This window comes from Gamsiella multidivaricata (assembly GCF_025024155.1).
Source record: "Gamsiella multidivaricata strain RSA 2152 chromosome Unknown BC939scaffold_136, whole genome shotgun sequence".
Taxonomy (NCBI): Eukaryota; Fungi; Mortierellomycota; class Mortierellomycetes; order Mortierellales; family Mortierellaceae; genus Gamsiella; species Gamsiella multidivaricata.
The window spans coordinates 25,568-50,290 of record NW_026251844.1 but is presented as its reverse complement, the minus strand read 5'-3'; the positions used below and the strand labels follow the sequence as shown (position 1 = coordinate 50,290).

The window sequence follows — 24,723 nt, the reverse complement described above, 5'->3', positions numbered from 1 at the left end:
CTCATGCCCATGCCCATGCCCATGCTGTATCCATATGATACCATGCCATACCGTATCCTAATGCAATCTTACCACTGCACCACTGTACCATGTTCATTAACCATCTGCCATTTACCGTTTACCGCGCGTTATCCCTTCCTCCTCCTCTTCATTTCTTATTTATGCATTTATCATTCCCTCCCACCTCTGTAGTCCAGGAATAAATAGACATACCCTCTCTATCTTTCTATCGATCGAGTCGCGTAGTATATATTACGTCTATCTACATCAAAGAAACAGTCGTCGCTGCCGCATGGTCATGGTCATCAACCCATCGTGCTTTTTTTTTTTTAACCTTGTCTTGTCTTTCCTTCTGTCGTCCACCACCACCACCACCACCACCACGTACACGACACATCACGACGGACGGACGCAGACTACGTGGACGCATGTATGCATCAGGCCAAACCTTAGACTTGATCTACTCCATTTATACCATGTGGTCCGTTGTTTTTCTCAGAGCAATTGGGGGTTTATTTGGCCTGGCCCTAAATTGCATTTTTTTTTTCTTCCTTCGTCCTGCAAGAAAACGTTCCTAGTTCATGCACTGCACGCACCCCTTTGGCCAATTTTTTTTTTCTCCGCGGCAGAAGTGGCGAGCGGGCTTATGTTTACAAGGATATTAATATTAGTCTACAGGGAATGCAGGACAGCATAGGGGGATGGAAACGAGATCTCAGCGACCTGGCTCACACATCAGACTTAGGCCCATCAAATACTCCTCCTCGCCCTGTACTGCTCGGATCACAGTTTCACCAAGGGTCGATCCATGCACGTTGCCGCTCGATCCTCCTCCGCCGCCTCCAAGACTAACGTTGAAGCCGCTGCCTCCAACCCCTACTCCTCCTACGCTCACCCCTCCCTTCCACAGCCCCGTACTCTTCGGCTTGCTCGTAAACTCGACCTCAATCACCCTCTGATGGACCCCATACAATCCTGACGCCTTCACCAGACGATGCTCCACAATCTCCGAGATCTTGTCCAACGGTCCACTGGAGCATTCAAAAAACGGCCCACTGCCTCCCCCACGACTAGTCTGGACTGAGCCCTCAACAGAGCCGCCCAAATCGCTCGGGTGACCTCCATGGTCGAGCGAGGGCGAAGTCGGTCGAAACACCCGAGCCTGTCGCAGGAGTTGTGGCTCAAACCAGTAATCGACCGATTTGGCCATGTCCACCGCGTTTTCGACATACTGTGTCAGCCGCCTAAACTTGTCAAAGTTCACCAACTGAGGCCCCTCCGCATCTGCCTTGCTATCGAGGCATCCGCTGCTGTTGTTGTTGCTGTTGCTGTTGCTACTACTAATGTCATTACCACCACCACCACCGCTGCTCGGCAATGAGACTGCTTTTGATACAGACCCGGAGCTCTCATCATCGTTGACAGCCACTTGACTTGCTCCCGCATGGGCACTCCCACCTGAAACAGGAGGTGTCTGCCCGGGTGGGTTGAATTTCGACGCTATCATCGTCGGGTTACCGTCCAAGATGAACGTAATGTCTTTGAGCAGAATCGCTAATGAAGTCATGGAAAAAGAAATTTACGCGCGTCAGATTCTTTCCGCTTTCTTTTTTTTTTTTTTTTTTTTTTTGCAAGTCGATGGGAATCAATCTAGATCTTCTATGCAATAAGATGCATAGATGGCACTTTTTCAGATATATACATATAAAACGAAAAAAAAAAAAAAAAAAAAAAAAAAAAACATACGCAAAAATGGAATGACAGGCAATGCCTCCACTTCCGAGATCGCTTGACGGTAATTTCTCATGTTGCCCGAGGGATCGAGGAGCTTCTCCAACCGTCTCAGCGTCTCCATATCCCTGGACGAGACCATCCTCCAGGCCAAATTCAGGCGGCGGACTGGCGTCGAGATCAATGCAGATACAATAAACATCGCCGTATGCAGGTTGTTGAGCTCGCGACAATTCTAGAGAGATTAATGGCGTTAATTTCCTCTGTAGTTCATATCTCGCTCCTTCCCTCCTCTCCCAAGAGTTTATCCATCTATCATTATCTTGACTGCTGCAGTTTTACCTTAGCGACTTCAATGAACTTCTTGATGAGCTGCTTTCGGGTCTTAGTCCCTGCGACGCTCACAATCTCATGAGCAACCCAGTAGCTGAGCTATAAAGTCAGAAATACACGACTGTCTGGTTAGCATACCTCTGCATGATTTTTTTTCTAATACTTTTTGAGCAAAACAATACGGCTTATGCTTATAAGTCGACTCTACCATATTTGCGCGACGCGTAAAGGCCTCGATCGCTCCGTCGTCTGCAAACTCGACCTCGGCATTCAGCCCCGACAAAGATCTCCTGGGCTCGCTCTGGGATCCATCTAGACCCTTATTTGCCATTGCCTGGCGCCTCTTCCACCAACCCGACATCAATTCAAACACCGTGATGCTTCGAAAGGCCTTCATATCCGCGAGCGTAAGATATCTCGCCAGTTGAAGCGGGTCCAGTTGAAGAATCGGAGACGTCGCCTGGAGCTCCGGAGTCGGTCCAAACTCGATCATATACACCGCCACAGGTGATGAGATCGGTTCCAAAGGCGCCGTCAAAAATCCAGGTGAAGACGAGGATCGGTTGGTACGGGACCGATTTTGGGATTTAGACAGACTGAGCTTTCGTGTCCTTGATCTCTGCAGATAAAATCGGCCCTGCTCCATGATAACGCTGCAGTTCTTTTTCGGAGAAAGACTCTGTTATTATTTAAAAAAAAAAAAACTCCCTAACTTAGTACAGTGCATGGTTCATCACACAGTCAGCAGACGCACATGCTCTGTGCTTTTGGCGTTAGGTGCCTACCCGCATAGTGATGTTCTCTTCAATGTCCTCTGCCTCAACTATGAATCCCCCTTGGCGTGCGTCGACCTCCAAGAATTTCTTGAGGGTCTGAAGAAGACACGGGTTCAGCTCAAAGTCCTCGAACTGGATCTGGATCCATCGCAAGAGAACGCAGAGAATCCTGTAGTAACATAATGAACACCATGTTAGCTGAAGGCAGCATCAACCGTATCATCGTAGCCATCGACGCAATATAGCCGCCACCACCTACTTGATCCGAATAATCGGTTGCCATCTTTCGAAATATAGCATCTCGCCTTGGCGGGGCTGGATATGGAACCGCGCAATCAACCGGTCCAGCAAATCCTCAGAATCGATAAAGAACGAATGCGACAATAAAAAGCAACTCACGTATTCGCTGTCTAGTAATGGAGAACGTTTTTTTTTTTTTTTTTTTTTTTTTTTAAAATGCCAAATGATACCGAGTTAAAGACCTGTAACCACCTAGTTCATTACTATTATAAAAAAATAAAAAACCTCTCCAGTTTTTCGTACCTTGCGTATTTTGGTCTGCAAGTCGCTCGATCAGCTTAGTCAGAAGACCCGCAACAACATGCAAATGTCCCTCACACATCTCCATGACCAGAACATCAACACCACTTTCGCAAATATGGAGCACCCGTGGCGAAGTAGAACTCTGGAGCATGTTCGGATGAGTCAACGCCCAATTATTCGTTTGAAGAGCTATAGCGAGTAAAATATAGCAAGTAAAAGAAACATCTCGTTAGATATCCTGATATATGAAGATCCCTCCTCCTCTCCCCCTTTCTTATAAGACGTGCATGGTATGATCCACCAGAACGCTAGTCACGACTTACGATGCGTCTTGGCATAGACGCGTAAGTGGGAGTACGGACTCACTCGCTTTGCATCCAGGTTTAGGATCTCCCATCTAAAAGCAGAAAAAATAACCGTGCGTTAGATCTTTTCTGTACCCTGAATAATTATTATGTAGGACGCGATGATCAACTTACGCTCGTTTCATATTGCTGAAGCGAGATGCAGAAACTGGTCTGCAGGCGACTACTGGAGCAGGTCGACTCTCGTTCGTGCCCGGATCCTTGAGATCTCTAGTATCCTGGTTGTCGGCACATTTTCCATTCTGTTGAGTACTGTCATGAGAGCTGGATTTCTGGTGCACCCGTCGAGGTGGATTATTCACGAAATCCGCTTCAGCGACATTTGGTCGGTCGATGTCTCTGGAGGACTCCAAAGTAAGCTGTCTTTGGCCCGAATCCTCATCGACCGTCGGCATCATTCGGACAGAGTTGTGGCTATTCGAATTCTGCGACGAAGAATGTTGCGACGACACACTTGTACGACGACTCAAAGCCTCGGACAGCGCTCTCTCGGCGCCGGAAGTCAAGGGACTCGAATGTCGCCGGGTCCCATACTTCTCTGACAGTGATCTGTACGATGAGGATACAGAGCCCGGGCGGCTTGACGCGGCCGAGTTCTCGCGCGACATGAACGGCACCATAAATTCAAATGAAGTCAGTCGAACAGAAGACCTGGGATTCCGTGCAAACTCCGCGGTGACAGGCGTCGACTGAGCAGAGCTCTCGGACGCAGCAGAGGTAAAAGAATCATATTGAAGAGCCTTCCAGCTCTTCTCCAGTGCGTCATTGTAGCTACGTCTTCGCCAAAACGCAGAGGGAAAGCTACTGTTGGAGGCCGGGATCGGATCCCGAATATCGTCTGATGGCATTTTGACCGAGTATCTGTTTCGGTCGTTTGCCATACGGATGCTCGTGTGCCGGGTAAAGGGTGAGTCCAAGGTGAGAGGAGTGCTTGGATGCGGTGAAGTACTCCTGGTAGCGAGGTACGAATTTGTCCTGCCGTCTGCGGTCAGCTTGACAGCCGTAGTTTCGTGCACAACCTCTTCGCCCTTTGGGAACGAATTTAATGGCAAAGCTGAGGGCGGCATCGGTGGCGTCGGTAGTATCGAGACTGGAGGCTTTGGAGGACGAACCTTGTAGTTATTACGCGACGATGGCTGTGCCTCTGAACTGGAGGAATAGACTGAGAAAGGTCTCGAGGCCGTCGGTATGGGGGTTGAGATACTTGCACCTGTAAAAGTGGGAGTCTTTCAAGAGGGATTTGGGGTTGTATCCGTCAGCATCATCTGCATTTTTTTTGCCACTGATCAGAAACATCTTCTGTAACGCATATTCTCCCTACCTGCGAGTTCCTGCGCTGAAGCAATTTCGAATGGCGCTTATCCTTGCTCTCATATTTGACAGTGGAGACTGGGGGCGTGTGCGTTTCCGTATCCATATGAGTAAAGTACGACGTACGTTCGCAAGTAGATTCAGGGATAGGTGGAGTGCTCAGCGGGCCTGCCCAAAATCGCGAGGCGCTCGTATCGACAGTTCTTTCAGAGCTCACGCTCCGCGACATAGGCAAGGCCTGGGAGTCATATACATAACTCGGTGGTGAGTCAATAGTCTGGGGAGAAGTTGGGTAAATGGAGCTCAAACCATCGTCAGATGAACCAATCCTTGTCGAGCCAGGCCAGTACTGCTTCGGCATGCCTGAAGAGCCCCGAGAGCTCAATCGACGGTGGCGTTGCTGAGAAAAGTCCGATATGATTCCTGGACTCTCAGGGGGAGAGAGCGCTCTAATGTAGGCATCATCCTCCCCAAAGGGAGAGCTTCCAGCCTCTGTGGGAGTCCAACCTGTAGAATCGTAGTCACTGTCAGAATAATCCGAATAGCCCTCGTTGTTTCCGTCTCCGAGAGGCGGGAAGATCGTAAGCAATGAGTTGGTAGAGCGTTTGGCAAAGTCAGAGAAGGATCGGCGGAATTTGTCCGCAATAGACTTGAATGGCGTCTTGCGCTTCAACTTTTTCATCAGGGCCGGATCGAGATGTTTGATAGGACGTGGTTCCTCTGACATGAAATCAATAGCAGAAATCTGTTTGTCGTGTCTAATCCTGCTGGCTAGCTCATCTTCTGCGATACTGCTGGGCAACAGTCCCTCCATACTGCTTCGCTGCGTTTTGATGGTGCCGACCAGTCGTTGAATCCCAGAAACGCACTCCAGAAACTCTCCCAACACGGTGACCAAACCATTGGCATGAAACAAGAGCGTTGGATATAGATTCTGGACAGAGAAAAAAAACGGTTAGAACATCGTCCGACAGCCTCTTGAAAACATGGAAGCAAAGAAGCAAGCAGTGCGTATGCAGCCTCACCTTCTTGATGTTCTCGTTTCGTTCAACTGCATCCTCCTCAGAGTCATCGTCACTGAAATCGGAGATATGCTGCACCGTTCCATACTCAACGAGAACCCGAATCTTGCGAATGCTCGACAGAATGACTTCGGTCTCTTCCCATACCCTGCCGACGGTAATCTGGTATCGCTCCAGCGCATTGGTGGCACCAAGTGTTACCAAAGATGTTGTGCTCGTGTTATCAGGTTTCTTCTCCTGTCCCTCCTTGCCAGCCTCCTGTTCCCATCGCGTTAGTAGCTCGAGGATCATGTCGTCATCGAAGCGCAGCACCTTTTCGTTCTGCTGCTCGCACAGTGCCCTGACTGCGTTCGTGAACGTATCGGCAAGCTCCAGTAATTTGCTGATCAGGACTTTGTTACTCTCAGCCATCTGAGGATGCGAGCATGGCTGTCCTGAGTTGGGTGGACTTGAAGCACTGGCGGCGATAGTGCTGAGGGCAGGTTCTCCAAGGGATGCAGTGTTGGTGGGTGATCGAACGGCGGGCTGTGCAACGTCCGTCAGCGATGGCTCAGGGGGCTGCAAAATACTTGTGGCAATTTGATAGCGCGTTGCGCTTATTGTCGAGGCCGAATTTGACGAGGTGGTCCGTGCACGCGTGTGGACTGGCGCGTGGACAGACGTCGTGGGAGTAGATTCACCGGATTGGGAAGGAGGATTTGGGGAGGGAAACAAAAGGGCGGGTGCATCCTGCGGTGGCGGTGAGGATGAAAGGGCTGTGGCCGAGTTTGCAGAGGATTCTGCTGGCTTAACGGGAACAGTCGATGGCGATGAAGCTGAGAGGGTACCCGGCGATGGGAAGGCCATTGGACCGGTCAGGTCAAGGCCCGGAGGAGGAGCTCTGGCGTTTTGGATGATGGGCTGCACGACTTGGAGTATCCCCATGAGGGACTCCTCCAGCAGCACGTAGTGGTTCTGTTGTCAATTGAGTATTGGGCACATTACGTGAGCGGGAGAGCGGATGAGCAGATGGCCGTTTAGCCAAGACTGTGGGGGTTAACATTCAGGAAACAAAGTTCGAGCCTGCAGTCGGTCTTATACATACAATTGCAAGGGGGAGGGGCATGCGTACCTTTGGGTCGTGGCGACTCCTGCCGTGGTCTGGCTGGCGAGGGTCTTGCCACAGTTTGCGGATGCGCGTTTTGAGAGCTCTGGTATCGCGAGAGAGGAAACCACGCAAGGCAGCCCGCTTAATAGGGGGCGTCTGTGTCCCTGAACATGCTGTCACCGGCGTGGACGTCGCATGCTCTGGAGAATGCAGACTACAGACGTCAGGGCTAAGGGGATTGTCTGGAAGAGGCTGCTGCGGTCGTGGCTCGTTTGGGTTCAGCGGCAGTGCAGAGAGAACAGGGGGAAGGGGTCCAGATGAGATAAAGTTCGTGTGTTCATGTCGCGGCTGCTCTCCCGCTTGTGCGCCTCGATTAGAATCACCGTCGATATTATTTTTGCCGGTGCCAATAGAGCACATAGGGTCTATGAAAGGGCCACTGTGTTCGAAACAGGGGGTGCCGCTGTCGCCGTATTGATGTGGGTGTGAAGGGATGGTTTTCAGTGTCGTCGCTAATACAAAGGGCGGAGTGTCGGTGGCAGCAGTCATTATCTCTGCCAATGGAGGGCGCATTCGTTTAGAGGATAGAGTCTGCCTGTTATTGGCGGGTATAGGTGTAGATGTGTGCATGTATCCATCGTGCTGTTGCAAAGGAAACCCCTGTTGTGAATTGGTCATGTATTCGACTTGCTGCATTATAGAAGATTGATCAATGGCAAAAGAGTTTTTGCTGGCGCGTCTACTTTGCTGCTGCGCGCGAGGCTGCTGTCTCAGGTCAAGGTCGCTTGATGTAGCAGAGGCGTCCGAGTAAGGCAAAGTTGGCCGCTGGCGATGAAGCCGTTTGATACGGAAGAAACTGTCACCTTTCCAGGATTGTTTCAACGGATCTCTGAGCGAAGCCGAGGGAAAGCTGGAGAGAGTCGAAGTGGCGACAGCCTGTGCAACAGGGTTTGAATTCGGATGAGAACTTGAATGAGGTCTGGAATGGGAAGCCGAATGAACGCAGGAAGATGAGGGTGGAGCGTTGAGAGTGGGAGTTAGGGTTGGGGGTGCTTTGGCTCGACTTTCTGGAGGGATGTGAAAGCGCGTGTGTTGAGCTAGACGCGATCGTGGGTTTTTGGCGCTGTCTCCTACGGGTAACTGGATTGCTGCTGAGGTGGTACCGATGACGGCACTGGAATCCGATGTGGTGACCTGGAATGGGGCGGTGATGAAGTAAGATACAGAGGATGAGGATGAAGGAGTGGACGACAAGGGAAGGGGCCCTCTTTCGGACGAGACAGCGGAGCGGATGAATGATAGCCGGAATAAGTCTGGGACAAGGGGACGAGGGGGCGGAGGGGCAGGCCTGTTGGGAGGAGGCGACGATGAGAAGGAAGAAAAAGATGAGGTACGAGAATGAGGATGGGCCGTTCCTGAAGCGGTCGATGGGTGTGAAAGTGCTGGTGTCGGTGCCTGTGACAAGGAAGATGCTGGTACTGGGGCTGGTGCTGGTGCTGTGGAGTGTGGAGGCTGTGGATACTGGTTCTGGTGGTGGTGGTGGTGTGAAATGGCCACGTTGTCGGATGGAGAGGACTGAGAATGATAGGCAACGGATGCAGGGATGGGGCCCAGGGGGAGAATCGAAATAGGAGTGTGGGTGGAGGAAGGGGAGGAAGAAGATGAAGGGGGAGTGTGCGGAAGCGCAGGGAAGGAAGAGGCGGGCGGCGTTGGTCCTGGCGTTGGTTCCGACGTTAATTCTGCTGGCGTCGTATCTGCTATGTCTGAAGTGTCTGAAGTGTCTGGAAGACTTGAGAGGGCAACGAGTCTGCTGCCCCAGCTGCCAAACAAGGAGGGCATTGGTGCTATGCTCTGTTCCTGCTCTGCTTGATACCATACGAGATGCAATATAATGTATATACAAGAATGGGTGAGTGAATGAATAGGATGCATATGCTGCGTACCAGGCTATACGTGCTTTTTTCGTTTTTTTTTTTTTTTTTTTTTTTCTTCCTGTTATCGGGTGTTTTCTTATTCGCTATGCAAAAAGGCAACCATGAGCCAGGCAACAGGCATCAGACAGCAATTGCCCCGATAGGGCCCCAGTGACGACAAAGAGATCGAGATCCTCAACAGGTCTCCGATTTCAGTAGCGGATGGAGAGTAATAGACAGAGGGAAAATTCAATAGACTAGACTAGACTACCTTCTTAGATTCCTGCGTGTGTGTATGTGTGTGATTCAATGGGCTAGTCCGGGAATGGTAACCTCACGGCGGATCTGAGTCGCTTCTTGAGATATAAGCAGGAGGACGTTAAGAAAGGAAGGCAGGACATGGGTAGATGGGTGCGTTGTTGGTTAGTCGGGTGCATGAGCCCTTATTATTAAAGAGTTGTCTGTCTCCCTAACTAAAAACAAAAGATCTCCAATGGTGTTGTTGTTTGTATATGGGCCAAAAAAGGGGGGAGTTAGACGAGGCGGTGAGTAGGTGCACAAATAAAAGAAAAAATAGATAAAAAAGAACCAAGAGGCGACAGGACAAAGAGGACTTCTGCAGGTGAGCAGACTGAGGACGAGGAGGAGGACCAGAAGCATTTAGTGCAGCACATGTGCTCTGTACTGCACATACATGTACAGAGCATAGTTAGGATGAGATATGCTCACTTTCTTCTTTCTTTCTCTCTTTCTCTCTTTCTCTCTTTCTCTCTTTCTCTCTCTGTATGGTATCAATCACAACCACGTCGCGTTCAAAGGCGCGTGCAAAAGAGGATCTAGGACGTGATCGTCGCAGACAATACGAAACCCAGTCTACAGGGAGTTTAATCCCATGGCTGTATTTCCAAAACTGTACACTACAACCGTTGCAGCACTCCAATGAGGGTACATGGAGACACAAGGGTACAATGAAGGGTTGCTTATTGCTGTTGCTGTTGCCATGCAATGCAATTACGGACTGCAGCTTTGGTATTGTGATTGTGGGGTCACAATGGGTCTGTACACGCATACATCAAAAAAAGGAACGGACCATGGCGGGGGGCCCTGTCGTATACAAACGGCTGATGTGTGCACCAATTGCATTCAGCGCAGGCTTCAAAAAAAATAAATTAAAAGGACAAGCTACTTGCATAAATGATGCCCTCAGCTCCATTTTGCTACGCGTGAGTTTAAAGCGACGTAAGGAGATGTCACTAGCCCACCTTCGTGTCAGGGGCATCGTCGATCACGACTCAAGGGATGAGGGCCATTCCCAAGCTCAGTCCTGCCCGTGCCCACCTTCTGCTCTCTCCCTATTTCCCTCTCTCTTCGTCCCATGTCTTTGAACGATGTGTAGATGGGATGGACCTTGTGTACTGTGCTTATGCGTTTTGTTTATGAATCAGTGCATGGGCTTCTTCACCGCATAAAATGTAAACGCGCAAACGCGCATAAAACATGTCCCACCTCACATTCCCTTTCTCTCTCTATTTCTCTTGTCCACTATGTCGTTTCCGACCCTACCTTTCACTCTACTTCCCATTATTCGCATTCGCTTCTTCCTTCCTTGTGCTCAAGCATGAGAGGGTAATGTTGAAAACTGAGGCATCCATAGGCAAGAAAGGGTTGGGGGTACAAGATGATCTAGACAAGGACACGCATTACAAGACATTTGCTCGAATACGGTGCGTGCGAGTATGCGTGCATTCCTATCGTGTACAACGAGGGAATGTGCGCTGCTTTCTCCAAGCCGAGGTTGCAGGACCCTTGAAGAAAGTGATGCAATCACTCTTGTTCTCAGCTCGTTGGCACAATCCCGCTCGCTCGAACGGACCACTCTTACCTTTAATTCTGTTTGCGCTCAAGATTTTCCGTTGGCCGAAAATGGACCGAGGAAAATCACTTAGACTATTTAGGCGAGACGCACTGAAGTAATTTTATGGGGCGTATGGAGGTGTGATTGCGCGACGGGATGATGGTGTAGTGAAGCAGCAGGTGAAGCAGACTAAGCAGAACGACTGGAAAGTGGGCTTCCGAAAAAAAAAGATCGGGGTATAAGAGCTGATTTGGGAGTTAAGATGAAGTATTGGATTAAATGTTGAGAAGAGTAGAATGAATCCGAAAGGAATGCGCAAAAGTAACAACACGGTACTTCATGAACGGCTATAAGTGACCAAAGCAACTAAAACTACTCTTCGCGATTGAGCAAAAACTCCATGAACTAATTTGATTAACATGACCTAAAAATTAGTGGTAGGAAGAACTTGAGGAGGGGGAGGTAAAATCAGTTGTAGAAACTCACTGTCAAAAACAATGCAGTTCGGCGAACAGGGTCTCACGAGGGGGAAAAGGAGGAGGAGAGGAGAGAAAACACCCCACCAAAAGAGCATACAGTGCAGTTCTGGTGTGGTCCGTAGTATAACAGAAACAAGGTTTCTCTGAAGTAGAAAAAGAAGAGAAGTACCGGCATCCCTGTAGCACGATTTGTTAAACATGGCGCATTTCATTTGTTTCGTCATTCTTGGCACGATCTTTCTCGCAGATTTTGAGGACCATCTTCCTTCAAGGGGATAAAAACCCAGTAGTTGTCCCTATTCCCATCATGGAAACCATGGCCTCCTTTTTCCTTCCAAGGTTCAGCGATACGGGGGTTTTATTATTACTTTTTGCGCGTTGGACTGTCATGCATGGTGGACTCTGCACTCGATCGGGTTGGGAACATACGTTGACCAACAAGACGCGTCTTTGAAGGCAACACTTTCAATACATTTCCTATAATTCTTTCAAGGACCACAGTTAGGACTTCATAACTTTTCTATCGGTCCTTGGAGCCCATCACCGAACTCAAAGCTGGCTAGATAGGCCTGTCCCATAGTGGCAGCATATTACTTGAGAGGGGCTGGGTGCCGGGAGGATTTTGGTTTTAGGATACAAAAAGCGATGGTAAATTCAGGGGTAAGTACGGTCAACTTTGTGTAACGATCTTCCTCGTTTGGTTCGCAATTGATCAGATTACTCAAACCCAATTGAACGGCGGCGTTGTTACTGCCTCAAAAACGGACATTATGAATGCGGACTAAATGTTGCAGGGTAGACTATCACCGGATGGATATTCGGCTACAAACTCAAGAGCATACACGGTATTCGCAAAAGAACATAATCTCAGGATTAAAGTCAATGCGGTGCCAAATCACGATTGCAGGGTCGCGATTGTAGGGTCGCGTTCTGGAACGGCCGACCTTGTCTCTTTTACTCAGAACGCACCCGATGAATCGCTTTCTCAGGTCGTCGTCGGTTCAAAGTTTATGTTCAAAGTTCATGTTATCCATGAGACTAGTGTCGCGTTATGTTACCAATCGCATTGCCTTGTAGCGAGCAACCATTTAAACCTTTGCTCGGCTCGAGATGTCATTCGAGAATACCTGCTACCTGTTTAGCCTCGCCCTCCCGTCTCCCTACCCCTTGTCCAACCCTTTCGATCCTATGGAGCACCGTTCCTGCTACGGTCCCACCTCTGCTGCTGCTGCTACTGCTGCTGCTGCATAACAAACAATAGCAGCAGTGACAATTAAAAATCAGGGGGTAATATACACATCTTAAACTGTGTGCGTGCGATGCAATGTGACATATATCCCCACAAAATGAGTTCCCATAAAATCGACAACATCTTATCGTCCACAGATGCAGACCAACGCATATTCTAGTTTATTTACTGGCCCTGTTCTTGGGTGTAGGCTCGCTTTGAATCGGGATTGGTTAAGAAAGGAATACGGGGACGGGAAGCCTAGTCAAAAAAGAAAAAGGGGGGAAGAGGGGGTGGGGAGACAAGAACCGTCCATTATACAATATATCCTGGTTGTCATTAATCATCGTCATCGCTACCCATGAGCTCTGCCAGTTCTCTCTCCTCCTCCTCTGTCATCATGCTCGATTTGGCAGCCTCCTCTTCCTTTGATGAACCCTTGGCTACCGAAGGGGTATTCGATGACCTAGGCTCTGCTGCTATAGCAGTTCCTTCATTTTCATTGGGAGCCACTGGCGCAATCAAGTCTTGCTCCTTCAAAGACCAGCGACGAACTGTCCCATCGAGAGATCCAGTGAATAATGTGGATCCAATCACGACCATACTTGACACTTCATCAAAATGACCGCTAATTTCTTTGATGAGTTTGCCCGTCTGATCATCATGAGGCACGAAAAAGTCAATTAGGACCTCGCGTAGTTACTGTACACGGATCAAATAAAATGTTCAGAAATGAATCATCACTTACGGCTACGGACCATACACGCACGGTTTCCTGTCGTCCACCTGTAATCACATAAGGTCCCGCCAGAGCAATCGACTTGACGAAATCCGGATGCTCCAACCTCATATCCACCTTTTTCGTCTTGGGAAAATAATAAAACCAAGTTACACATGTCAGCAATTGTCGATCAACAAGTACCGTATTCTTGACCCATCCAACACTTCAGCGAACATATCCAATCCTTACCTCAAGATCCAGCCTCCGTGCAGTTTTATCCGCAGATGCTTTTGAGAGGGAGAGAAAAAAAAAATCGTTGTAAGACGCGTAAGGTTCTCCTAAACATTGCAGCGTCGCACGATCTCCATGGCTATATCTGTGCATTACTTGACCAGATCTCCACGCCCGCGACAATGACCTTATAAACCGTCGTCTCATGGTGTTCAAAGACATGTACACAATGCCCACCTCGCCCCTGTCCCTGCGCGATATCCCACTTCCGGATCGTACTATCACTTCCAGCTGAATACAAATACTCTTTCCCACGATCCTGCTTCCCTTCTTCCTCATTATCGTCGTCTGCACGCTCATCATTGTCCTCCTCCACCGTCAGGCACAGATCATTCACCCCGCGCACATGTCCCTTCCAGGGTCCGCCAGCCCCACCTTGGAACGGCTCGAACGTTTGCAGATCCCAGTGCATGATCGTGCCATCATATGACGCCGAGAACAACTCATGTCCGATCCGCTTCTTCTTCTTCTTCTCCTTCCCCTGTTCATCCCGATCCTGACCCAGGCCTTGATCCTTTTCCGTTAGAACAACCGTCCGAACCGTGAGTGCCTTGACGAAATCCGTGTGGCCCTTGAGGGTGGCAAGACACTCTTTAGTCTCCGTATCCCAGACCCGGATGGTCTTGTCCCACGATCCAGTAACGAGACGCTCCTGTCCGAGCTGTGTCTGGTATACGGCTACCCGGGTCACCGGACCCGTATGGCCCTGGAACAACTTGATCGTCTTGCCGGTCTATCCAACACAACACAGCGCCAAAATAAGGACAAGTGAGTATCCCGTACTCTGATCGAGCCTACGCATCGTTCCATTCTTGCGCTCTTGAAATGACTCTACCCACCTCTGCACTGATCTTGCGCGCGACATGCCCGCTCTCTGCCAAGAACAACGTCGCATCCTTCAAGTCCTTGTCCCCCGATATCTCCGCCGTAGATTTCACTGGAACAATTCCTTGACAAATATCCAGTACCTTCGACGGCAGCTTGATAGCCTGTCCCTTATCATAGTTGACCATCCCTTGCCGGGCTGCCATCCTCGCAATGTCCGCATCCGACTGGAAAAAGTTCTCGGCATCAGAACTGATGTTGGGCGAGAAATCAATCTGATCCACTGGGATCTGATGCACCACCGTGGGCTTGTCCGTGTTTGTCATTCCTTGTGATCCTGATATCCTTGAGTTTTTTCCTTCGATGTCTTTTTTCTTTTCAAGCTAGTCGAGGTCCTTGTCTCGCTTGCTGCCGCTTTTGTTGATGCTTGATGAGGATGCCCTGAGTTGCTTCGAGCTTTTTATACCGGTGACTGCCCACCTACGAGCATTCTCGGACGCGTCCCGCGCAGCGCATTGCGCGGGAGCACTGCACGAATAATAATAGTATGCGTTGTGGTTGCAGTGGCAAATCGATTTATTGTTGTAATTTTTTTTTCTTATAATTCTATGGTGAAAAGATAGCATGAAACAGAAACGACACGGAGACGATAGTATAGCAGGAAGTGGTATTATGGATATATCATTAGGAAACAAACACTTGCAAATGGACGTATATACAAACGAAAAAAAGGAACAATAAAGATCAAGGATGTCATTATTTTTTTTTAGCAACGCTCCATCTCTTCGGAGCTCAGGCACAGATTGTTAATGGCCATGAGCTCTCGAACAGATCCTCGGCGCATGGCAAGGTAGGGTGCACTCGGACCGGGAGACGATTCTCTCCTAACACCATAGTCCGCATAGTCTTGCTCGCGATCTGAACCACCGCCATGATCCGAGGTGGAATAGGCCTCCGAAGAAGACTCAGCTTGGAAGTAAGGGTGAACCGGGACTCTTGACGTAGGCGAGGGAGTGGAAGGCCCTTGGGATTCAAATTGGCTATGCAAGTTGCTGTTCGATACGGATCGTTGGTCAACGTGGTACGAGTGCTGCACACGATGATAGCCATTTTCGTCCGCATGCTCTTCCTCTTTCAGGTTATCCAAAGAGGTCGAGAAGCGACGTGCCAGGCCACCGGACCTTGCCATCATGGCTCTCATCGCACTCGCGTTGCCATCTTCGTCCATCTCATCCGGGCTGTGAACACTCATCGTCGTGGGTCGCATGTCTCGGTGCTTCTCTGCCACGTTGGCCAGTTCAGCAAGTGCAGAGAAAGGATCTATATCCATCGAACGGTGGTGTTCACGATACTCATCTCTTGTGGGTTGGTGTCCCAGAGACTCGTGTCTAGTCAGGTTCGGACGCGGCAGCGAATGTTGCAATTGCTGTTCCTGCTGGTAGTAACTGTAGCCTTGATCTTCAGTATAAGGCGACTTGGGTCGGGACGCAGTTGAAATGGCAAGTGCAGAGGAAGCACGGCCCAACTTACTCGGAGGGATAGATGCAAGAGATGTTATCGGCATGGAGGTCGAGACAAAATACGGATTGCTGGACTTGTGGATCGAAGGATTGCCTGGAAGATTAGGCCTGCTATGTCCGGTGCTCGTTCTAGAGGCATGGCCCATCGAGTTGGACCGCGACATGCCTGGAGAAAAATGCACCTTGAACTTGGAATCAGGGGTCTTGGGAGGTGTCATTATACTGCGAGATGCCTGAGGGATGGCATCGTGCAGTTCCTCTGAGCCAGATTGCTGCTGAGCTTGTGTCTGGCCTGCTATGTGGAAAATGGCAGGCAGTTCGAGTGTAGGCATTGAATGCCGACGCTCTAAATAGAATCATAGAGGGTTGGCAGTATGGTTAGGGCTCAGTTTATAGCATGACGTTACCCTATTGCAGCTGTGCGTGGCACCCACATACCATATGGATCGAATCTGTGGCTGCGGGGAAAAGGGGGCGAAGCAGTTGTCGTTGGAGAGGCCAGGGGAGAAGTGACCGACGTAGATGGCCCGGATCCATGTTCGCTGAACTTCATTTGAAGCTCTATCGAAAGATAGGTTTGCGATTCGCATGACTATGTTAAGCGTGCATACCCTTCAAGTATCATGTACGTAGCTGGTCGATCGTGAGGTAAGAACTATACCTGATGGGTCCTGTAAACTCAAGCGCCTTCGCTTGCGCTGCATGGATGTGTTAAAGTGGTTTTTGATAGCATTGTCTGGTCGACCAGGCATGAGTTTGGACATTTCTGCCCATTTAGATCCGAACTGGTCAAAAAGTTTGAAGATGAGTTCGTCCTCCTTTGGTGTGAAAGGTGACTTATCAACTAAAGAAACCAGGTAACAAAGGCCTTTGATGTCAACATTTTGAAACCTTCGTATGGCATGACTATGCAAGCAACACCAAGGTTTTTAATTACTTGTAGGGTCAAGATGGTTGTGCCATCTCTCGCGACACTGTTTGCCAGTGCGGGAACCCAGTCGACTGGCGATCAGGACCCATTTCTCAGCACCGAGTTCATTGACGAGTGCCCGAAGTTGTCGGTCCTCCTACAATGATGACGATAATGATGATAAGGTGATGTATTGATAATGATAGTAAGTGTCATGTCGAAGGTCAACCGTCCTTTCAAGGACATGCTAGCGCAAGCACGCAATGTACCTCTGGTGTCCAGGGTCCTTTGATGGATCGAGGCTTTGAAATCATTCTCCAACGTTGGAGGCACTGGTCCTTGTCTCGGGAGCTGTCGGGGAAACAGTATTCTGCAATTCGCTTCCAGGCTTTGCCGTTGAACTTGACGACCGCTTCGCGCAGTAGATTATCCTGTTTAGAGCGAGGGTTGTTCAGAAATGATTTATGAGGGGGAGACGAAGGTGATAGATGAGGTGCGAATGTATCAGTAAATGAGTTTTGGAAAGCATGTGGGATGAAATGCGAGTATGTGAAAGATGTGGTATTTACGATAAGAGCAGTAAGACACTGTTTTTTTTAGACGAAGCGAGCAGTGATAGGAGGTGGTTGAATAAAGGAATAAAAGGAATAAAAGGGTGGGAAAGTGAGTGTGATGTGGAACAGCGCTGACCGTTGGAGGGGGTATTCCTCAATTGTGGCTGCGATAGGGATGACTGAGGGATGGGAGTAGAAGAAACAGAAGAAACAAAGTCGTTTTTTTTTGTCTTTGTCTTTTTTTTTTTTTTTACGGACAGCGGGGGGAGGGGGGGAGGGTGTGTCTTTATGTCCCGTCGGTAGGGAGCAGAAATGAGGTATGTTGTGAGACTAAGAATTCAGGAGTGGATAACCAGCGCAGACGGTAAAATGTAAAATGTAAAACGTAAAATGCGAAGAGGCGGAGGAGGCAGAGAGACAGAGAGAGAGAGGGAAGGAGGGAGGGGGGAAAGGGAGCGGTAAGGCGGCTGGCGGGTTCGCATTGACGCATATTCGACGCTCTGTCATTGAAGCCCATTTTGCAGAGCTGTAGCGTACAGCGGACTACTCCCAAAACAGCCATAGGACGGCCAAAGAAGCTAAAAAAGACGCCCTCCAAGAAACACAAAGTAGAGAACAAACCAAACGAACAACGCAGCACACCGTACACACATCGGCATGCACGCACGCGCGCACAAAAAAAAAAAAAAGGGGGGGGGGGGGGGGGGGGGAAGAAGGGAAGGGAAGGGAAACAGAAAGGGCTTTGATTCTAACGCAACCCGCCGTCATGCTGCGTCTTTGTCCTCCCCTTGGGGTACCCTTTTAGTACGCCAAGAAACCAGGAAAGGATTCAAGGCTTTGTTTTCGCCTGTAGTACAAGGCGAAGTGGAGAAGGCGAAGTGGAGAAGGCGAAGTGGAGAAGGTGAAGTGGAAAGATGATGGGGAAGCGCGGGTTGAGGTAAGAAATAAAAATCGCTGTGAAGGAATCCAGTGAAAACGACTGGACGTTCGAGCTTTTGAGGATTACATACACGCGCAAAGTTATGCTCCTCGCCCCACCAATCCTTGACCGTTCATCTACCAGTAACACAGACCAGACCCAGCAGCCAAGATGAAAAAAAAAAAAAGAAAAGTTCATGGGCATTCTTAAGACCCTCTCCCTATCTCTTTCAGCTAGGCATGAAGCGTCAAGGTCAAAAAGGCTGGACTGTGCGCTGGATATAACCTTTCTACGTTGTGCAACACACTCAGCAAGACAAATGAACGGGCTCCCAACGAATCGCGCGCGACGCGCATCAAATAAAGTTCTGAACGACAACACAGAAATCATTTTTAATTCGTTCATTACCTCCTGGCGCGTCCATCGAACACCGCCATTTCCTGTTTCAGAGTCCGACACCGAATCATCCGACTCCAAGGCCAGCTCTGACTGTGGGCGATGACCCTCCTCTCCAGATTTGGATGCAGGGGTGGGGGACAATGAGTTGCCGGTAGCGGATTGGGAGCGTTGCAGGGGTTGACTGCTTTGCAGCGGATGTGGGCGCAGAGATCCATGTTGTTGCTGCTGTTGTCGGCCTTGAAGAGCTGATGGGGGAGGCGGAGGGGGCGACGCGTAGTTTTGGTGGGCGGAATGATAGAGGTGAGGATGGCTTAAAGAGTGGGAGTGGCGAGGGTTTCCAGTGCCAAGCTTATCTCCATCGGCGGAATAGTACTTTTGGTGGCATGGCTGAGGATACTGCTGCAGAGAAATATCTGGTGTATTCTGGCTAGGATGCTGACTTGTCGGATATTGGACATGTCCATGCATCAATTGATACTGCTGCTGGATCGCATGCTGCGAATAGTAGTTCGGGCCTTCTGGAGTCGCACTGAAGGACTGAGAGGGACGTGGATGGTGAACATCATATTCTTGAATACGAGGTGGCGCTGTGATAGCGCCTTTTTGGCCGTGATTTGTTGGTGGCAAATCGTGGCTAGCATAGCGGCCGTGGCGAATCATTACGGATCAGCGGTGTATCGACCAATTGTTGGTGTATTCACAAAATTGTAACAGGTCCACGCAGAAGCAGCTTGAAGGTGGTGTTATATAACTCGAGAAAAAAAAAAGTCGCCGGTCGCAGGATTGATCAATGGAAGGGTGTAAAGGGATGTGACAAGTAAAGAGTGCAGGAGGTTTGTGCCACCGGAACAAATTTTTAGAATATGGCCAAGGATGGGTGTGTCACCGCAACGTGCTTTTTTTTGTTATTATTATTATTCTGATGTTGTCAAGGGAACAGGAAAGAGAAACGATTGAAGAAGGGAATAAAAAAGAGAGCGAGGCTGGGCCTGTTATAAGAAAAACGGCCAAGATGGATGAGGTAAAAGGAAAACCACTCGCTCAAAATCATAATGTGAAAAGGGGATGGGGGATGGAAGGGACGCGACACAGAAAGTTGTAGGCAGAGTATGTGGGCGGTTTACGTGCGCTAATACATTCAACGCGATTTAAAATAACGACACAAAATAGCCCCATACCATGGTGCATACACCCAGACATATCGGGGCGTCTGTTTGTGTGTCTGTTAATTGAAGGAAGGTCAATCTACACTACGTGGCCAAAGACCAATTTTCGCAGGACACGCTACTGTCGCATAGCTGCACCCTGTAAATTGACGGCCCATTGGAATTCAAAATGTCCAGCACATGCTGCAGGAAACATGTCCTTGATGCATATCGGATGTGCAGTGCCGCAACGACTTGCAGACGATTCAATTGAAGGGCTAAACAAAGGTACTAGGGAGACAAGGGAAGAATGGGGGGAGGAGAGGGGGGCGGGGGGAAAGGGAATGCTGATCATCTGTCAATGAACAGGTTTTCCCTTCAAGTCTCAGTACCGCTGTATTGCTCCCTTGTTCCGCGAACGCAGTTCAGCCGTCTGCTGACAAAAGTCTCCTTGGAGAAAGAAACTGTCATGATCTTAAGAACACAACGCTCTCTGCGACGCGGATCAAAAGTAGTTGACTTGATGCCTATGGCGGCTGGTTCCAACAAAAAGGGGACCAAGTCAAGGAGCGCCATGGTCCCTCACTATACACACCAAAGTAGCTAACGAGAAGTTGGCACATACTCACATTTGCATGAAGAAATGGCTCGTTAGTAAGCATCGATCACAACCAACAGCAACAGCGCTGGTGATTCTTTTTGTGTGTGTGTGCGTGTGTGCATATGTACAATCCGCACAACTCCCATTTTGCAATTAGAAATGCCAAAAAAAAAAAAAAAAAAAAAATCAATGATAATGACAACCGTGCCGAGCTTTTAGCGATTGACTTGACGTGTTTCTTCTGATTTCTTGTGTTCAAGCGCCATCGTGTTCATTGCAGTTTACCTGTGGCATGCCATGAACACACGGCTGCACTTTATTTTTCTGGATTTTTTTTGAGTTTTTGTTTGCCGTGCCTGAGTAGTTCTACATGTGCTGTATCTTCGGATGATCATGCCTGTTAGCATCGCATCTCTCGATCGGCCCATTCCTTCTTTTTCTTCTTCCTCTTCTTCCCATTCCGTTTCGGTTTGTTATCCAGAGTGAAACATATCCATTTTGCTGCAAAAGTGTGCCTCTGCATGCACGCATGATATGTTTTTTTTTTTTTTTTTTTTTTTTTTTTTTTTTTTTTTTTCGCGTCTTGTTTATTCCCAACAATCTACAAGAAAAATAACAAACAAAAAAAACGTTTGACCGGACAGGTCCAACAGGTACAGGGTGTTAGACTAGGCCTTTTTTTTTCAGTCCTACATGTACTTTTTTGTACTGTTTCTATCCTTCCCTTTCCTTCGAGGTATACTTTCTTCCTTCTTTCCTCCCATTTAGGAACGAACGAATTCAGGGGAAGAGGACCAAAAATACAACACCAAAAATGAGTAAGGAGCACCATAAGAGAACGAGAGAGACAGAGAGAGAGAGGAAAAAAAAAAAAAAAAAGAGAGAGAGGTAGGCGGAGAGAGAGGGAGCAGGTAAAAAAAAAAAAAAAAAAGCGCGATCTATAAAGCTTGGCATAATTAAACTTGTCAAGTAGCCCTCCTGCAGGATATTGTGTACACACATTCATCTGGCATATTCAAATCGGCAAAAAAAAAACCAGTTTTCTCAGACGTATCTTACCCCAATGCAATAGAGTCATAATGCATGGTATAGAAGACGAAGGAAGGGAGTCAGAGGAAGGAGAATGGACGATATGACAGCAGAAATGACAGCATTTCTTCACAAAGGAGAATGAAATGGTACTCCATTGATAGATTGTCCCTTTTTTCAGACGGATGAATCAAAGCGTTGAGGTGTGAGGGGAAGGGAGAAGGGAGGGAGGAGGAGGGGGGGAAGGGGGGGAGGAAGGGATGTCGAGTGATAAGGGGAGGTAGAAGATGTAAGGAGCCTTTGGGATCTCGAAAATCGGCGCCCGATCGTATGTGAGCGCAACAACTTAAAAAGCCCAAAATATAGCCATGTCAATGTAGTGCTGTGCAATTGCTACCCCAGGTGCGTAGACTATCTAGCACACACTCACTTCCACAATGAGTAGAAAGTCTACATAGTATCAACATGTTCAATTGCTCAAATCTGAAGAGATCTGAGCAAAGAGGGTAGAGAAACCGCACCATCCTCATCTCCTTTGATTAAAAAAAGAAAAAAAGAAAAAAAGAAAAAAAGAAAAAAGAAAAAAGAAAACGCGGTTGGACCGGTTTAGACTTGAGCGACACAACAGGGTCCTCCGCGATTGTCTGCATTGTCCTTTTTCGCGCATTCAGATGACACACTTCCACACTTCCTTCTCTTTCCTCCCCTCCCCCACTCTCATACCCTTCTCCCCCCTCCCCTTCCCCCCCTTCTCATGCCCTTCCTCCCCCTTTGCCCGTTAACGTAAGGAAACATAAATAAAATAAAGTCTAGGGAAATCCTGAGTATATTCATGCTAGACGTAATGGAGATAGTATGAAAAGGGGATGGAAGAAGAAATGCGCGTATACCTAAGAGAGAAGGGGAAAGCAATTGAACAAACCTCTGGTGGTCTAGCCATTCTACACATGTAAACATCCGGCGAATAATGCGCTATACATCTTTGCTGGAGTAAGCACAATTGGTATATCCTATACCAGGTTGTGTTAAAGTTCTGTTTCTCAGATCAGCGAAGATAGGGGAGGCGGAGGGGGGGAGAGGGGAGTGGGAGAGGGAAAGGAAAGTGTAAATAACTATAGGCGCGACCTACGAGGTATGGCGCTCACTTGTTTCTGGCAATGCTCCTAATATGACGAGCTCGCATTCGCGAACAAAGGAGTTGAATTTTTATCATTTGGGTGATGTGCTGTGCTGTGCTGTGTTGCACAACTGGAGAAATGCGCGTAAAGGCCAAGAGATGATAACATTTGATACGGAGCAGAGAAAGAGAGAAGGACAAACGCATCCATACGAGAAGCTCTGCTCCGAGCTTATTGAAACCAAGACACGAACAACGGAAACAAGATAAAAAGAATACAATACAAGGTGTTTCGTTTTTCTCTTAATGCTGATACAAATCTATCGAATCGTTTATTGTCTCACACGGACCAGCAACAGGGCCACAAAACAATCACGTTACTTCTTCTTTTGCGTCTTGCCGCCCTTGCGCTTGCGGGCTTTGGGCGTCTCCTGGTCAGAGTCACTGCTCGAGGGCTTCACTGGCACGTCCTTGTCCTCGATCTTCTTTTCAGACTCAGAAGCGTCCTTCTTGTTCTTACTCTTCTTGTCCTCCTTCTTCTTCAATTCCTCGGCCTTCTTGGCCTTTTCAGCCTCAGCGCCTTCTTCCGATGTGTATGCGAACACCTCCTTGATCTCGCCTCGGGCAAGTCCCATGATGAGCACGCTCAAGATGCATGCAGGCGAGAGGTAAAGTAAGGCAGGCTGAGCAGCCTTGAACGTGTGCATGACATAGATCGTGGTACCCAATCCAAGGGCGTAGGCGATAAAGCAGGCGGTGAAATATGGCTTAGAGAAGCGAGTCGAGCGTCCAAGGTTAGGATTCTTGGTACCAGTCAAGTGCTGATCGAAGCGCAAGCAGAGAGCCACAAAGACACCAGGGATCACGATGTCGCCCAATCCAAGCATAGCAAACTGATAAGGCTGACCAGCAGGCAGTCCGAAGAAAAGGCGAGGGAAGATGACCTTGACAGGAGCATCAAAGTTCTTGGCGACCGAAACCATGACCTCCGTGCCAAAGACCCAGAAGATGTCGTACACGAAGAGACCGCTCAACAGAATCATTCCAGTCTTGAACGAGTCCAGGGAGAGCAACTGAATGGCGTTCAGTGCAAAGCAGATACCGAAAATGTTGGAGGCGATCCAGTTCTTGGTGGCGACATAGTATCCTGACAGGAGAACTGAAACGACCGTCAAAATCAAGTGGAGAATGGTGAACTTGGCCGAGTAGAGTTCTGTCGGATCGAGTCGGGCAACAATAATGATTAAAAACGTTAGCAGATACATCAACAGACCGCCTGAAAAAAAAAAGCAGACCACCTATACACAGATCAATAGGTCCTACCCTTCTTCTTCTTGGTAAGGGTCAAATGCCACTTGTCAACATCGATTCCACACAGCTTCACAATTGGCGCCACACAGTTGACACCGACCTGAGTCGTAGCCATGACACCCAAGAGTCCGAAATAGGCAGTGAGGAGGTAGTTGACGTAGGTCTTGTCCACGTATCTGAAGACCAGATACAGGCCAAAGAGCGTGATTGATCCAAAGATGGGGAACATGTATGCGTCCTCTAACGACATTGATTCAGAAGCCTCGTCCTCATCGTCAGAGTCGTCAGAATCCTCTGGCTTCTTCTTTTTTGATTTGTCCTTGGGGTTCTATACAGGACACATCGAAAATAATCCTTGTTAGATCGTGCTGCCTTTCTGTGGATCATCAATTGCTCATCTTCGTAGGCTTGACACCGTTGCACAGTTGTTGTTACCTTCCACTTCTTGAGTGATCCGAACGATCCAAAGTAAATGGGCACGACGGCCATCGTGCTGAGGGCTGCGTATGCGACATAAAGGCCCTGTTCGGCTGCCTCGGGCGAAGGCACGTATTTTTCTGTCATGATGAGAGGAGAGGGGGAGATGTGATGTGATGAAGAGATGAGAAAGGGGGATGAAATGTGGATCCAGAACGCCCTTTGCTGCCCTTGCCCTGCGATTCGGTGGTGCACGGTGATTGGCTGACCAAAATAATTGCCCTGGCTCTCCGTCTTGAAATTTCATGAAACAAGAGCCCT

The 24,723-nt window shown here is 48.7% G+C and overlaps 6 protein-coding genes across 6 annotated transcripts; all 6 read right to left on the bottom strand.

Moving 5' to 3' along the window:
- Positions 1-374: 374 nt before the first annotated feature.
- On the bottom strand, positions 375-2,039 carry BC939DRAFT_469963 (ras guanine nucleotide exchange factor domain-containing protein). Its single transcript, XM_051558069.1, has 2 exons — positions 1,747-2,039; positions 375-1,554 (listed from the first exon to the last, which is right to left on the bottom strand). The coding sequence occupies exons 1-2, from the start codon at positions 1,931-1,933 to the stop codon at positions 716-718; spliced, it is 1,026 nt and encodes a 341-aa protein (XP_051406284.1). The 5' UTR covers positions 1,934-2,039; the 3' UTR covers positions 375-715.
- Positions 2,040-12,793: 10,754 nt separating this feature from the next.
- Positions 12,794-15,044, bottom strand: BC939DRAFT_469959 (WD40-repeat-containing domain protein). Its single transcript, XM_051558068.1, has 5 exons — positions 14,495-15,044; positions 13,752-14,388; positions 13,614-13,651; positions 13,392-13,508; positions 12,794-13,297 (listed from the first exon to the last, which is right to left on the bottom strand). The coding sequence occupies exons 1-5, from the start codon at positions 14,804-14,806 to the stop codon at positions 12,983-12,985; spliced, it is 1,419 nt and encodes a 472-aa protein (XP_051406283.1). The 5' UTR covers positions 14,807-15,044; the 3' UTR covers positions 12,794-12,982.
- BC939DRAFT_56470 (uncharacterized protein) lies at positions 15,027-16,573 on the bottom strand. Its single transcript, XM_051561751.1, has 2 exons — positions 16,439-16,573; positions 15,027-16,346 (listed from the first exon to the last, which is right to left on the bottom strand). The coding sequence occupies exons 1-2, from the start codon at positions 16,551-16,553 to the stop codon at positions 15,247-15,249; spliced, it is 1,215 nt and encodes a 404-aa protein (XP_051406282.1). The 5' UTR covers positions 16,554-16,573; the 3' UTR covers positions 15,027-15,246.
- A 41-nt stretch (positions 16,574-16,614) lies between these two features.
- Positions 16,615-17,224, bottom strand: BC939DRAFT_404146 (Homeodomain-like protein; the record flags this gene model as incomplete). The annotated part of the gene is made up of 3 exons (XM_051552788.1): positions 16,615-16,844; positions 16,938-17,067; positions 17,180-17,224. 3 exons carry the CDS (start codon positions 17,222-17,224, stop codon positions 16,615-16,617), a joined length of 405 nt encoding a protein of 134 aa, XP_051406281.1.
- Positions 17,225-21,082: 3,858 nt separating this feature from the next.
- BC939DRAFT_469953 (uncharacterized protein) lies at positions 21,083-21,407 on the bottom strand. The gene has a single exon (XM_051558067.1). The coding sequence runs from the start codon at positions 21,358-21,360 to the stop codon at positions 21,130-21,132; it is 231 nt and encodes a 76-aa protein (XP_051406280.1). The 5' UTR covers positions 21,361-21,407; the 3' UTR covers positions 21,083-21,129.
- Positions 21,408-22,976: 1,569 nt separating this feature from the next.
- On the bottom strand, positions 22,977-24,640 carry BC939DRAFT_469951 (signal peptide peptidase-domain-containing protein). The gene is made up of 3 exons (XM_051558066.1): positions 24,421-24,640; positions 23,998-24,313; positions 22,977-23,887 (listed from the first exon to the last, which is right to left on the bottom strand). The coding sequence occupies exons 1-3, from the start codon at positions 24,547-24,549 to the stop codon at positions 23,052-23,054; spliced, it is 1,281 nt and encodes a 426-aa protein (XP_051406279.1). The 5' UTR covers positions 24,550-24,640; the 3' UTR covers positions 22,977-23,051.
- Between the last annotated feature and the right edge of the window lie 83 nt (positions 24,641-24,723).

What these genes read in the sequence shown, in the direction of transcription:
- BC939DRAFT_469963 (XM_051558069.1), bottom strand. Translation starts at nt 1,933, where the DNA reads ATGTTTATTGTATCTGCATTGATCTCGACGCCAGTCCGCCGCCTGAAT. An exon ending in GCCTGTCATTCCATTTTTGC is followed by an intron (nt 1,555 to 1,746) that starts GTATGTTTTTTT and finishes TGACTTCATTAG; the next exon opens with CGATTCTGCTCAAAGACATT.
- BC939DRAFT_469959 (XM_051558068.1), bottom strand. Translation starts at nt 14,806, where the DNA reads ATGACAAACACGGACAAGCCCACGGTGGTGCATCAGATCCCAGTGGAT. An exon ending in CGCGCAAGATCAGTGCAGAG is followed by an intron (nt 14,389 to 14,494) that starts GTGGGTAGAGTC and finishes TGTGTTGGATAG; the next exon opens with ACCGGCAAGACGATCAAGTT. An exon ending in TGCGTGTATGGTCCGTAGCC is followed by an intron (nt 13,298 to 13,391) that starts GTAAGTGATGAT and finishes CATGATGATCAG; the next exon opens with ACGGGCAAACTCATCAAAGA.
- BC939DRAFT_56470 (XM_051561751.1), bottom strand. Translation starts at nt 16,553, where the DNA reads ATGAAGTTCAGCGAACATGGATCCGGGCCATCTACGTCGGTCACTTCT. An exon ending in CCACAGATTCGATCCATATG is followed by an intron (nt 16,347 to 16,438) that starts GTATGTGGGTGC and finishes GATTCTATTTAG; the next exon opens with AGCGTCGGCATTCAATGCCT.
- BC939DRAFT_469953 (XM_051558067.1), bottom strand. Translation starts at nt 21,360, where the DNA reads ATGGTGCTCCTTACTCATTTTTGGTGTTGTATTTTTGGTCCTCTTCCC.
- BC939DRAFT_469951 (XM_051558066.1), bottom strand. Translation starts at nt 24,549, where the DNA reads ATGACAGAAAAATACGTGCCTTCGCCCGAGGCAGCCGAACAGGGCCTT. An exon ending in GATCACTCAAGAAGTGGAAG is followed by an intron (nt 24,314 to 24,420) that starts GTAACAACAACT and finishes TGTCCTGTATAG; the next exon opens with AACCCCAAGGACAAATCAAA. An exon ending in CCTTACCAAGAAGAAGAAGG is followed by an intron (nt 23,888 to 23,997) that starts GTAGGACCTATT and finishes TCGATCCGACAG; the next exon opens with AACTCTACTCGGCCAAGTTC.